At 37.5% G+C, this 12215-nt stretch overlaps 1 protein-coding gene across 3 annotated transcripts in view; it reads right to left on the reverse strand.

The window, feature by feature from the left end:
* The window catches only part of SYT9 (synaptotagmin 9), a 71995-nt gene that overhangs the window by 34815 nt on the left and 24965 nt on the right, over positions 1–12215 (reverse strand). For all 3 annotated transcript variants that reach the window (XR_012653184.1, XM_075048175.1, XM_075048174.1), the window contains exons 2-3: positions 3753–4104; positions 286–832 (exon numbers count right to left, since the gene is read on the reverse strand). Coding sequence is in view for 2 of the 3 variants with exons in the window: in XM_075048175.1 (XP_074904276.1) it covers positions 286–832; positions 3753–4104 (899 nt within the window). In the remaining variant the exon portion in view is untranslated. The remainder of the gene's footprint in view (positions 1–285; positions 833–3752; positions 4105–12215) is intronic.

The following is a 12215-nucleotide window of genomic DNA, read 5'->3' on the forward strand; positions in this document are numbered from 1 at the left end:
TAGATTAAGTAAGATTAAGAGAAAAACATTGTCTAGCTTTTCTAACCTATGAGTAGGGCAATGACTAAACCCACTATCTCCTGCATAAGACATTCTTTAATATATCCAAAGAATAAGAAATGAGGACTGAAAATGTACTGTCAATTTCCTTGGATTAAGGTCAAAACTTTGGAGAGAATAGAGTATTTTCCTTGATAAATTTATCAGACAATTTCAGTTACAATCAGATTAAGGAAATAAAATCAGAAACAAAAAAATTTCAAAAAGAAAAATTATAATACTTACATTGGTGACATATTCAATATCCTTCCAAATATTACATTCCCTGGGAAAATCTGCCAAATCTAAAAAATTATCCACTATCACTTGGCCAATCAAGTCATGCCTGGAGAATCTGTCAAAGTCATACACAGAGAAATGGAGTTTCCTTGTGTTCAGATCATTGTATGGGACAGTAAATAAAAAAACTTCATCAAATACTGGATTTAGGGTCTTTCTGTGCACTTTAGTCTGGTGTTTTGTTTTCCTGTCTGGAAGCAGATATATCTTCACATATGGGTCTGAAGTTCCAGAGAAGTCCTTTGCTGGCAGGTTGATGGCCTTGTGTATCTTCACTATCAGCTGCTCTAAATCACAATCATATTTCAGAATAAAGTTCAGTTTTCCACATGCCTTGCTATTACTCCTCCGGCTATCGTCTGTGTCCACTGATCTCTGTTTATATAGCTCTGGCTTAATGCGGCCAATGCCCGTCAGTTGCTCCTGTTTCTGAACCTGCTGGATGTTGAAGTCGGGGTTGGAGAGGTTGAGCTGTCTTCGGATTGAATTATGCCTTAAGTGAAAATGAAAGAATTGAAACAGATTGTGTTGAAGATGATAAGAATCTGTGCACACACACTAAAGATCCTGTTCTCATTTGATGTATTTTTGTAATGTATGGTGGGGTCAGATTTTTAGTCCCATAAAGTGATAAAGCATGATACCCAACAGTTGTGAGAGCTCACCTTCAGCATTAGACTGCTAATATCCCATAATTTTCTGTTGCTATGTCTCAAGCTAGTGGTATGCACTTTCCAAACCTGGCTGAAGAAAGTGACAAATGCAAATTCATGGCCACTGCAAATCCAAAGGATCTGCCTTATTGGCAAGGATAATGTGATATGGTAAGAACTGTCGCTGTTCTTATCAGTTACCATTTTCAACTGAATCCTTTGGATTAATGCCTATGAAACGAGTAACATTATGTAAGTGACAGCAGGATCTGGCCTATTATGCCAGCTGAGCTTGCTGATTTTTGGTTCTAAAGTAAAGCTGGACAAAGGAGGATAATTCCTGACATCTCTGCATTTTAATTACTTGTTGATCTCTACAACTACTTCACTTACAAGTGAGCTGTTCTGGTCTGAAATGCTTTGTTGAGCACCCCAACAATTGTTTTGTTTTTTCTCTCATACCTGGTGTAATAAGCTCTGTGGTACTTTGGCTGAAAAGCTCCTTTAGTTTCATTACTCCGAGGAGAGAAAGTTGCTTTTAGCTTCGGTCCAGTGAAATTTATTACCTGGAGTCACTCAGGTATTGTGATTGAAATTTCCACTTCATGAGATGGTAACAGAAATCAAATTTGCAAACCCTGTCAGGGTAGTGGGATGTGAAAGCTGGATTAGGTAAAATCCTAATCTTATATGAGTTGGATTCCACTTTGTTGTCCTATTCATATGCAGCAATCATTCAGTGTATTGGAGTACCATGAGTTGTGGTTGAACATAGAAAGAGCACGTGGAAAATGCTAGCACAGGATTAGTCCAAAGCTATTTATGTTGAATGTAATCAGTAATAACTCCTCTGCTATCATTGTTCATTCATTCCTTGTAAATATGTGTTTATGCATGCTTGAAACAGGAACAGCCTCTTAAATACTACCCTAATTTTTTTCTCTTGTTGCATAATAAATACATTTTATAGCTATACATTAGTAATTTTCACGATAAAATATTATCAAGTCACAAAAAAAGATTTTTATTGTTCAACTCTTAAGCTCCTCATCGCAGTGGGAGGTGCAGAGTACCCTGGGGAGGAATAAAAAGGAGAGTACTGGAGAGATGGCTCAGCGAGGATTGTAGCAGGGGCAGGTGCCTGGTCTCTGTGGCCACACAGCAAAGCCCCAGCTGGCTACCCAGTTATACCAGAAAGCAGCAGAGACAAAGGTAAACAAAGAAAGGATGCAGTACAGGAAGATGGGCCCCTCCTGCGCAGTGAAAGAGTCTTTTGGAGAAGACCTGGGCAAAAGTAAGGGGCAATGAAAGAGAGGAGTAAAGAGCAAAGCCTGTATCAGCAAATGGTATAGGGCAGGGGTGGGACCCGGACAAGTCATGCCCTTGTGGACAGAGAGCCAGGCTGGGAACAGCTGCCAGAAGAAAGACCTGCAGAGATTCACACGAGTGAAGATGTTGTCCATGCACTCAGGGTGCTGAGGCAGTTCTTTTACAGATTGGGATTGCTGCTGCTTCTTGTGAGATGACTATGCTGTGGTGATACTGTGCATTTGTCATTTGATTAAGTATCAGAATTGCTGCCCCGTTGTAGCAGAGAAAGCCTGTATCTGACTCAGTACTTTCACAATAGCAAAGACACACGAGAGCTCTTGCTGTTAGATGTTGGATATGAAATCTTTTGTTGTTGATGAATGTCATGACATGCTTATTTCCCAGCAGTTTGAAAACACAGAAGCACCAGCCCTGTACTGTACTGTACTTCTGCGCTATTACCCCTTAGCTGGAATTCAGCCTCGCGTGTGGTAGGGCGCAAGCTTCAGTATCCATAATTATAGCTTTGACTTCCCCATAGATTCCTACAACAATATAAGTCCAAGCCATTCTTATGCATAGCATTAATAATATTCTGGGGACTTCTCAAATTCTTTCTGAGACACGTTTTGGACAAGTGGCAATTACTGAACTGGCTGCTAGCTGCTGTCATCTTACCCATGTTCAGGTGTGCCTGCAGGCAAACCTTGGCTAAACTTGCTCTCCCAGATGGCCAGAAAGGAGCCTAGCAAGAGCAATTGGGCTAGTGCTGTACCTTCTCCAGCTGAAGTGCATCTGCTTTGACTCAGAAATTTACTGTCTCTTCACATGCTGATCCTTCTTCTTACTGTGTGAAATATAATCCTTTTATCACCTGCCCCTGCACGCACTCCCACCCTCCCTCTTTCCTCTTCCCTCCTGTACTGGTTCTCCAGTTCCCCGGAGACATCACTGATTCTTGTTCAGCCACTTTTCCCCCCATGGTTGTAATTGTGGCTAAAATCTATGATTTTTAATCCTATTTCTAACTCTTGCAAGTGCTTCATTAGCTTGCCCTACTTTTCTTCTTTGGCCGTTTTAAAAATCTTTGAGGAGATATTACCGAGTGTTCAGCATCAGCGCTAAGTGCAAATGAATATGCCTTACAAGCTAAATCTAGGCTGTTCTGGTGCTTTAAGGGACACACAGTGCTCTGTCTTGTCTAGCTTCTGGGGGAGAAGCACAAATGAGACACTATTTGATAGACGAGTGCAATAGCATTGTGATCCTGTCCCTTTAACCTAAGAGGTTTGTACACCTCGAAGAATAACTTTTGTGCATTTTTTTTTTTTAAAGAATGTGGTAAGTAAATTATGCATTTTTAATGGATTACTGTACTGGATAATCAAGCTGTGCTCTTTTGACTGTATCTGTATTCATTAATGTCAGAGAGAAATTGGAGTTACTGACCGAGCAGAAGAGGTTGGTTCAGTGATCTGACGATGCATTCGCACATTGTGTACGCAGTTCTCCTTCGTTCCTGCCTGAGCATCTAACGGAATATCAGGGGAGGTGTGGCTGATCTTCATGGAGGACTCCGGATAGGCTGTAGGCTGACCCAGATAATCCTCACTGTAGTCATGGTCATTGGTCTCTGTATCTGTGTAGTTCAGTGATTCTTGTTTGTTGTCTTTGTTCCCAAATGGCAGACCACGCTCTCGCCAAGGGATCCAACAAAGCTTCCAGGATACGAACAGAGAGACACCAAACAGAGCAAGACCACAGGCTGTGACAACTAAGGAGAGCAAGCTTATTGAGATATCTGCAAACAAGAAAAACACAGGCATGTCACATCTTTGTGCTCTTTGGAGCTCTGCATCTCCAAGGCATACAATATGTGAAGTAATCATCTCTGGATTGCAGATCTACAAAAATTAAATTCTGGTCTCTGCAACAGACATGTAATAGAAACACATTAAATGTTCTCTTCTCTCCCCTCCCCCCCCCCAAGAAAAAAAATTAACCTTGTTTGGAATTCATTATAAGGCTTATCTTGACAGAACTTAGTTTCTATTTTCCCTCCAAAAGCTGGGTGGGATGAAGGGTCATTCTAAGTAAGAAAAGGGCTGTTCATTTGTTCACCCAGCTTTCTACCCATGCAAGAGCAGTGCCTGCAGTACATTTTGTCTTTTATTTTCCTTTTATGTAGTGCACTTTCCTCCACCTCCTTTGCCAGCTCTTACTATCTTCTCTTCCAGAGGCTGTATTATACTTAAACACCATGAAAATATGCACACATGAAAATATCCACACAACATGGATTTTTTTTTAGTTATTCAAATGAAGTATCTTGTTTCATTATTTTAATTCCCTTCTAATCTTAGACTCATTCTTATGTTTGCAAATTATTTTGGACTATCAATACATGGCTTGCTATTCATAATTTAGTTTAGGTACCAATATCTCTTTAAGCTGAGATTTTTCTGGTTTTTAACTCTGAAGGCTTTTTTTTTCTATTTCCAAACTTCTGATATAAAAAGGAATGTGGAGATGAGTTTTCTGTTGTTTTTCCCCACATTCCTAGCATTATCCTACTCCATAAGCATATCAGCACAAATAAGTTACAACTGGGAGAGGCTTTTTCTCTGTTTTGCTTTGGTTTAAGTTGCACGTTGGGAAAATGACTCAGTGGAACAGCTGGTTTTATGGTTACAGTGTTTTTGAAATGAGTTTCTCTGTGGATTACATAACACATCATGCCCTAAACACAATTAGTAAGAATTCTATTTTATTGCCTCAAATTAGAAACACAACCTGATCAAAGCAATTTTTCACACTACGTGTAGGTTCAGAATGTCAGGCTGCATCTCTCTAGCTAACAGCTAGCCTGAATTTTCAAAGGATGGCATGAGGTTGAAATGTACTGCTCCTACTAGGACAATTATTTAAGAAGGACAATTCAGATGAAACAGCCTCAGCCAATTTGAGAAAAAAAAAAAAAAGAAAGAATATTTTTCAAAAAAGTGGAAAAGTCAATACCTTCTGCCCCTGCTGTGAGTCTCATTCTCACTAGCCAGACAGATTAAATTTCTGCAGAGGGGTGAGTGACACTACCATCAGTTTCACACAGGAGCTGTTCAGTTTGTTTTGCATGATGAAAACCAATTTTTAACAATTTTAGCCAGCGTGGCCCTTTCTGTCCTTCTTCCAATCATATGAAGACAAAGCTCATTAACAGTGGGGACAGCACAGCAGCTGTTTGGAACTATAGCAAAGAGTTTCAGAACGGAAATTAATTAAAGAAATTCCTCCCATGCATAAAAGGCAATTTGGGAGAAAGCAGAATGGTGGTTCTTGATATTTTTGAAATATTTACTGGTAAACAAGCCTGGCAGTGGAGGCAGAGCACAACCTCTCCATTTGATTAAAAAGCAGAGGAACTGGGATGCAGTAGTGAAAGAAGACCTTCAGAATAAAGCAATTTGTCTCGGATTCCCTGAAGAAGAAGGAAGATATACATCAGAGGTCTGCAAAAATGTCACTTTTTCAAAGAACTGAATCAAGTAAATGGTCCAGCATTGAAAGAAATGAGAAATTGGGAGTTGTCAGAACAAGCCAGAAGATTACAAGGTGAGAGAACTGGAGACTGTCTAATGCCAAAGATGTGTGAAGGTGAGGAACAATTGGAAAGGCAGACCAACATTCCCCTACCTTGAGGATGGCTTCAGTAGAGGACAGAGTCATCTAGAGAACTGACATCGTACGAAAAAATACATGAGTGCAATACAAACTACTTTTCACTTGGAGAGTTTGAAGGGCTTTAATAATGTACCTCTGTATTTAACAGCATAACATTGAGAACCCTTATCTCACAGCTTACTTTCAGAGAAGTGGGTAATAAACAGTTTAGGTAAGTTGCCAAGTTGCAGAATAAGAAGGGATTATTTTTCATTATCCTGGTTTTACTTCTTTCTCACTCCTTAGGAACCATTTTTGTGTGGAATTTTTGTTTCTGTGGGTGGAAAAGGGACAATCATGTATCTGTCTTACTTCTATGAAAGACAGTGGGGCTAAAGGGCAGTGCTCTAAACTGTTACCTTTTATTGGACAGTAATTTTCATATACTGCACACCTGGCTGGCAATTTTCAGCAACTGGGCAGGGCCAGTGTGAACAGCTGGGTTGAGTGCAGTCCCAAGTGAAGAGATTTTTGGCTGCATCCTGGAGCTGCTTTTATGTTAGCCATTTGCACTGTTACATACTGTATTTTCTGTACAGTTTTTACTCCCTCTTTCCAGATGTCTCAGTTTTCTAAGCCTATTTGTCTGTATTCCCATGTGGTAGCAGTACACATCTGATGCCAGTGATGTTCTCTGCTTTGTAATGAGAGCAGGGTCAGTCTTTACCTGTTTCTCCTTACAAAAATCAGAGATCTGCAGCACAGAAAGTGTTCCTCAAAAATGCAGCTGCTTCTCAATTCACTCTTTCACAATTAGAGCAATGTGTTTTCCAGAGCAGTATCTGATCTAAGCCTACACTGCAACTGTGAATCAAAGTGCAGGCAAGCACTATAGGCAAGGCTGAGCAGTTTACAGGCAGGCATGGGCTTTGGGAGCAGTGAGGAAAGGTGCTCGCTATTTCAGAAGGAAGTTTTTTCAGTAGCATTGCAACATATAAATTCAGCGTGCATGTTTTGCTGTGTTTTTGATGGTCATCTGTGCTCACTTTTAGCATTTGGCCAGTTCCATTAGTGGCTCACTGAAATACCCACTGTCTGTACCTACTCTGCATTGATACGAGCTCTTGATGCTGTGCAATGCAGAACCTCGTGAACAGAAGGCAGCCCCTGTGCCACAGGTACTTGCATTGATCTCTTTCCTGGTGCAACCACGAAGCCAGCCAAGTGTCTTGAGGTGTTGATGAATACAAGTCCAAATTTCGTAACTAGAGCTTCTTGATCATGGCTGCAGAGTGATCTGAGCTCCCAAATTCCAGCAGGTCAGAATACCTGGACAATATTATGTGTTGATAATGGGTAATTTGTTCCATCGAAAGTAAGCCCAAATGTTTTGTAAAAAACATGGTCTTTTAAAATGGGTTAAAGGAACCAATCAATGCAATTGCATATACAAACAGTTAATTTTTATAAGCACATCCTCTGCAATGTGCTTTCATATACCAGTAGAGGCAGCCTTTTTATAGACAGAAAATAAGAAGACAGATCTTACGGGTGGCTCCAGATTAAACACTCTTGAGATTAAAGAGCTTCCTCTAATTTTTTGCCTATTAAGACCGTAACTTCATTGTTAGACGACTTGGAAGACACTGCCATTATTTCCATGCAGTTGTAATAACTCAGGTACTCAGCTGTGGTTTGCAGTAAGGCCACAGACACATAGGTTCTCTGAATATCTTGCTCATGGTGTGTCTTAAAGATATTCTGATGTACTAATCAATTTTTGACCAGGTTTTCATGTTTGAATCCTTTTTAATCTACTGACTTTCAAATTCTTATTAATCTCCTATACTTATCAGCATAATTAGTGCATTTGTTCATTTTTTAGTAGCAATCACAAGGTTAAAAACAATGCAGAAATAGCAAGTCAAATAATAGAATTTTCTACCTATGGATCACATCATCAGTTATTATCACAGACTGGAGAGATGAGCATGGCCTTTGTCTCTGGGACAGATTTTATTACAATCAGTTTTATGACAGCTTTAGCAAAAAGACCTAGTTTGGTTATTGAGTCATTGTTGGATCTTTTTTAAGTTTTTTACATTTTAAAGTAGACCTGTTATACAAAAAAAGAAAAATGCCACTCTTTATGTCAAGAGAATTGATGATAGGAATATAAATTCTCTTGTCTTCAGATTACCCTATTAAACAGAATCACAGAATCATTGGGGAAGGGACCCTCCAGATCATCTAGTTCAACACCCTGCTCAAGCAAGATCACCTAAAGCAGGCTGCCCAGCACCATGCCCAGACAAAATCTCTCCAAAGATGGAAACTCCACAGCCTCTGTGGGCAACCTATTCCAAAGTTTGACGACCCTCAAACAGGCTAATGATGTAATTTTATTTTGGTAGGGATAAGATAGTAAGTGGGTAACATTTTTTTAGATCACAATACAAAAATATCAATGAAGGTCTAAGATATAGCTACACTTTGTAGATTATCTAGTAAAAAAAAAAAAAAAATTATGCCTCTATATTGTGCAGGTTTTTAGTACGGATCTACTGAACATAAGCTTTTCTATTGACTTTGAATGAAATCATAGATTGTTCCAAAAGAATTTTAGGTAGTGTTGAATGTATATATACATACTGCATGTTTCTGGTTCAGTATTGGAGGTTGTAAGACCAAAGGTAAATGTATAATGATTCCATTCAAATTCTGACAGTATAAAACTGCAGGCCTGTGCCTTGTTTTTTCTGGCACAAATGGTTGAGCCATACCCTCTAAAACTCTGATGTTGAAAAAACTTACGAAAAATTTAGACATGTGAAATACATAAATAATAGTGGTGGTTTTGACTGTTCATATGTGAAACAAGGAATGAAATAAATTTTTTTCCTTCTTGTGTTTATTAAGTTACCATTTGGATTGCCAAATATTATACAAAATCCAGTATCTAAGTTAGCCAACAACGGGAGAGATCAATACCAAACGCAGAAATCCTAACTGGGAGAGTTCTTTTATACAAGTTCTTATTGAAATAAAACAAGCTTTCTTCTCTATGCTTATTTACTTTTCTATTAAAATGAGTATTCAGATATTCCAGCATTATTGTAATACACACATTGGTTTATTAGGTGAAGTTTGGCTAGTAAGACGTGAAAAAAAATTTAGTAATTTAAAATCTTGCAATAGAAGCAATCTTTTCTGATTTAAAACCCAACAAATTTTGAAAGGCATTCCATTAAAATGGTAAAATTAACTTGTTCTGAATAATCATGTTACTAATCTTTAGGATATATTGGGACAGGTCACTCAATCTGTGAATATGATTCTGTCCAAATTCAATGGTAATTTCAAGCTGTTACTTCCTGAGAAAAAAAAATGTTCCTCCTTTCAATAAGTTTTTGTCGCTTAGGGGGAGATTTTAAGGAATGGGAAGTGGTTAGACATCTAACTTCTTGAAAAACAATGGAAACATCAGTGCCTATTGTTTAAATCCTAGCTGTGCTTTTGAAAAATCTAAATTGTCTTTCTTTCATGCAAATACATCTATGGAGGGTTAGCCATAATTCAGCTCAGTAATTGTGCTGTAAAAGCAACTTTTTTTTTTTTTAAAACCTAGAAGTCTAAGACCCTAACTTTTCCAGAGGAGATGTGTTGTTAGGATGAAGTATCTGAAGTACTTACTGAAGCAGTTTTAACCTAATATTGCAGTGTAGTTTCATTTGTGCCTCACAAGTTTTTCTTAATTAACATAGCTGGCGCTTGTTCAGGATGAAAGGTGTCTCTTTGCAAAGACTCCTGAGACAAAGGAATAATTCTCAGCTAATATATTCTTCTCTGAAATATTCCTGAACACAGTTAATTATCGTTAACACTGTGTTTAGAAACTTTCTGGAAAATTCTTTAAAGGCAGGCAGCTGAAAACCAAGGGGGTGAATCTCAGATTATATTAATTTTATTACACTTACATACTCCGTCTGACCCTGAAATTTATGAATGTGGACCAACAAAACAGGCTTAAGAGAGATCAGTGACAGGGTTTCACATAGTAATAACATTTTCCATGATCTAAAAATGTATTTGTAACTGGGCTTTACCGGTATTTGAGGCTGTCATTAGCTTTTAGATACTTTTTTTTTTCCAAGTTATGTGTTCTACATCTTATAGGTAGGCCTTAGGGCTCTTGTGTTGGTTAAGACACTGTTCTAATTCTCTGAGTGTCTTGCATATGTTTTTATTTATAAATTTCAGTTTATCAGTGTATGCTTTCTCTTCATCTGCTTTGCTTGTGTTACAGATTTGTGTAATGTTTTTTCCAGGTAATGCTTAAAATTAACTAAGTTTCATAAATGAACTAGATCAATGAAATATAATCCTAAGACTTCACCAAGGTAATTATTAATTAGTTTAAATGTACATAAATTCCACAGCACAATTTCAATATGAAATCAGAATTACTAAATGGCCATACAAAATACTCACAACAAAAAGTGCATGAGCAATAGAGGTTTGTTTACTCAGAATATTTTTCCAGTAGCAATTGCAGTGATATAATTCAAAACTGATACAAGATTGACATAATAGTTTATTGGTAAGACCACAAAATTAGAGCTTTAAGCAAAAAAAAAAATAAAAAAAAATTAAAGCAAATTGTTCATGGACATTCATAAACAGGAAAAAAGGACTCAAAAGATTGCAAAATAGTCTTTTATTTTGTATCAGAAGAAAGATTTTAGTTTTGCTTATTAAGAAGGAAGGTTATGTAAGCAAAATGTTTTGTTTGTAATACAGGTAAGGTGACTTCATATTGAGAGAGTTTATTAACTGCAATCAAAATTGTATGTAAGCACAACACTCGAAAGTATACTTGCTGAAGAAAACTGATCAGTCTCTATGATAAAGCTTAACATCTGTAACCCAGTAAGTTAAACTTGTTATAAGAATTTCCTCGTTTGCACATCTATTTTCTCTTAATATATTTAGTCTGCATTAATGCACATTTCCTGACAACTTAGCTGACGTAATATTCTGCTACAGTTTGTGACAAAAAATGTCTTTACTCATCAGAGAGCCGACTGAATGAGCTTTAAGTGATTCTTAAAGACACAGTTGAGAGGAGTCATATGTTCAAGGGCTTGCATTTTTCTTTCTGACATCTTGCAGTAGTATCTACTGACAAAGAAATATGTTGTTCCTCTTGTGAAAACTAAAGCTTCTGTTTCACAAGTAACATGGATACAAACAAAACACAGTAGAAAACAAAATTTGTCATGACTGCATATACACAACTTTAATAAGATTCATCCAGGTTCCCAGGCCGCAGACTTGGTTCTTTTTGGTTATCACCACATTCTCTTTGAATACAAACTTTGCACAACTGATAACATATGCAAAATTATTATATACATTTGGTCTTCTAATATCCAGTGAAAAATAGTATAATCTGGAAAAAAATGCATAAATAATAATATAACAGAAGAGAGGACACCAGTTTTAAAGACACCATGCCAGATTGTCAAGTACTCTCTGTGTAACATGACGTGGAGATGGCTTAAATGGCTCTATTTCATCCTGTTAGGCAGAATCAGTTAGGGTGCTACATTTGTAGGACAGGAAATGTAGCTGGAGCAAATGAATATGAATCTTCTAAAAGCATTTGGCATTGTTAGCTTGTTAGCTAAAGGGAGAAGCTGGCGATCTGCTGAGTGGGAAAGACATTTTTGGAGTATACGTTTATACTGCAAATTCATACGACCATCAGGCCTGTTAGGTCCTTCGTGCTGCAAAAACTGAGTAGCTGTGCTTTTTAAGAGTTACAGTTCCCATGACTGTAGTCAAGAGCTGTAATGCATATTTCCACCCACTCACTTTCTCTGCTACTTCTTGGGATATGTTAAATAGAATCAGATTAATTATTTGCTTGGAATAAATACTATGATATAGTTAGACTTTTCTTTTTCTTGTAGGATCATTCACAAGGTGAACTGAGTTGCTAATTAATAATTTGCAAATGTTTATCCTTTTTTTTTAGGGGATGAAAAATAGTAGTTCATAGGGTTATTGAAGAATTTAACTTCTCATCTAGTTGTAGAAAGTGACTAGTCACTTTTGGCAAATACCATATATGTTCCCTCATTGGCAGAATGAAAGGTTTTAATAGAGAAATGAATGATGAAGAATGAATAAAGAACAACCATGCTTTCTAGTAGAAATTTTTGGACAAATTGTGTGTGTTAACAAGTATGA

This window comes from Buteo buteo, chromosome 16, assembly GCF_964188355.1.
Source record: "Buteo buteo chromosome 16, bButBut1.hap1.1, whole genome shotgun sequence".
Taxonomy (NCBI): domain Eukaryota; kingdom Metazoa; phylum Chordata; class Aves; order Accipitriformes; family Accipitridae; genus Buteo; species Buteo buteo.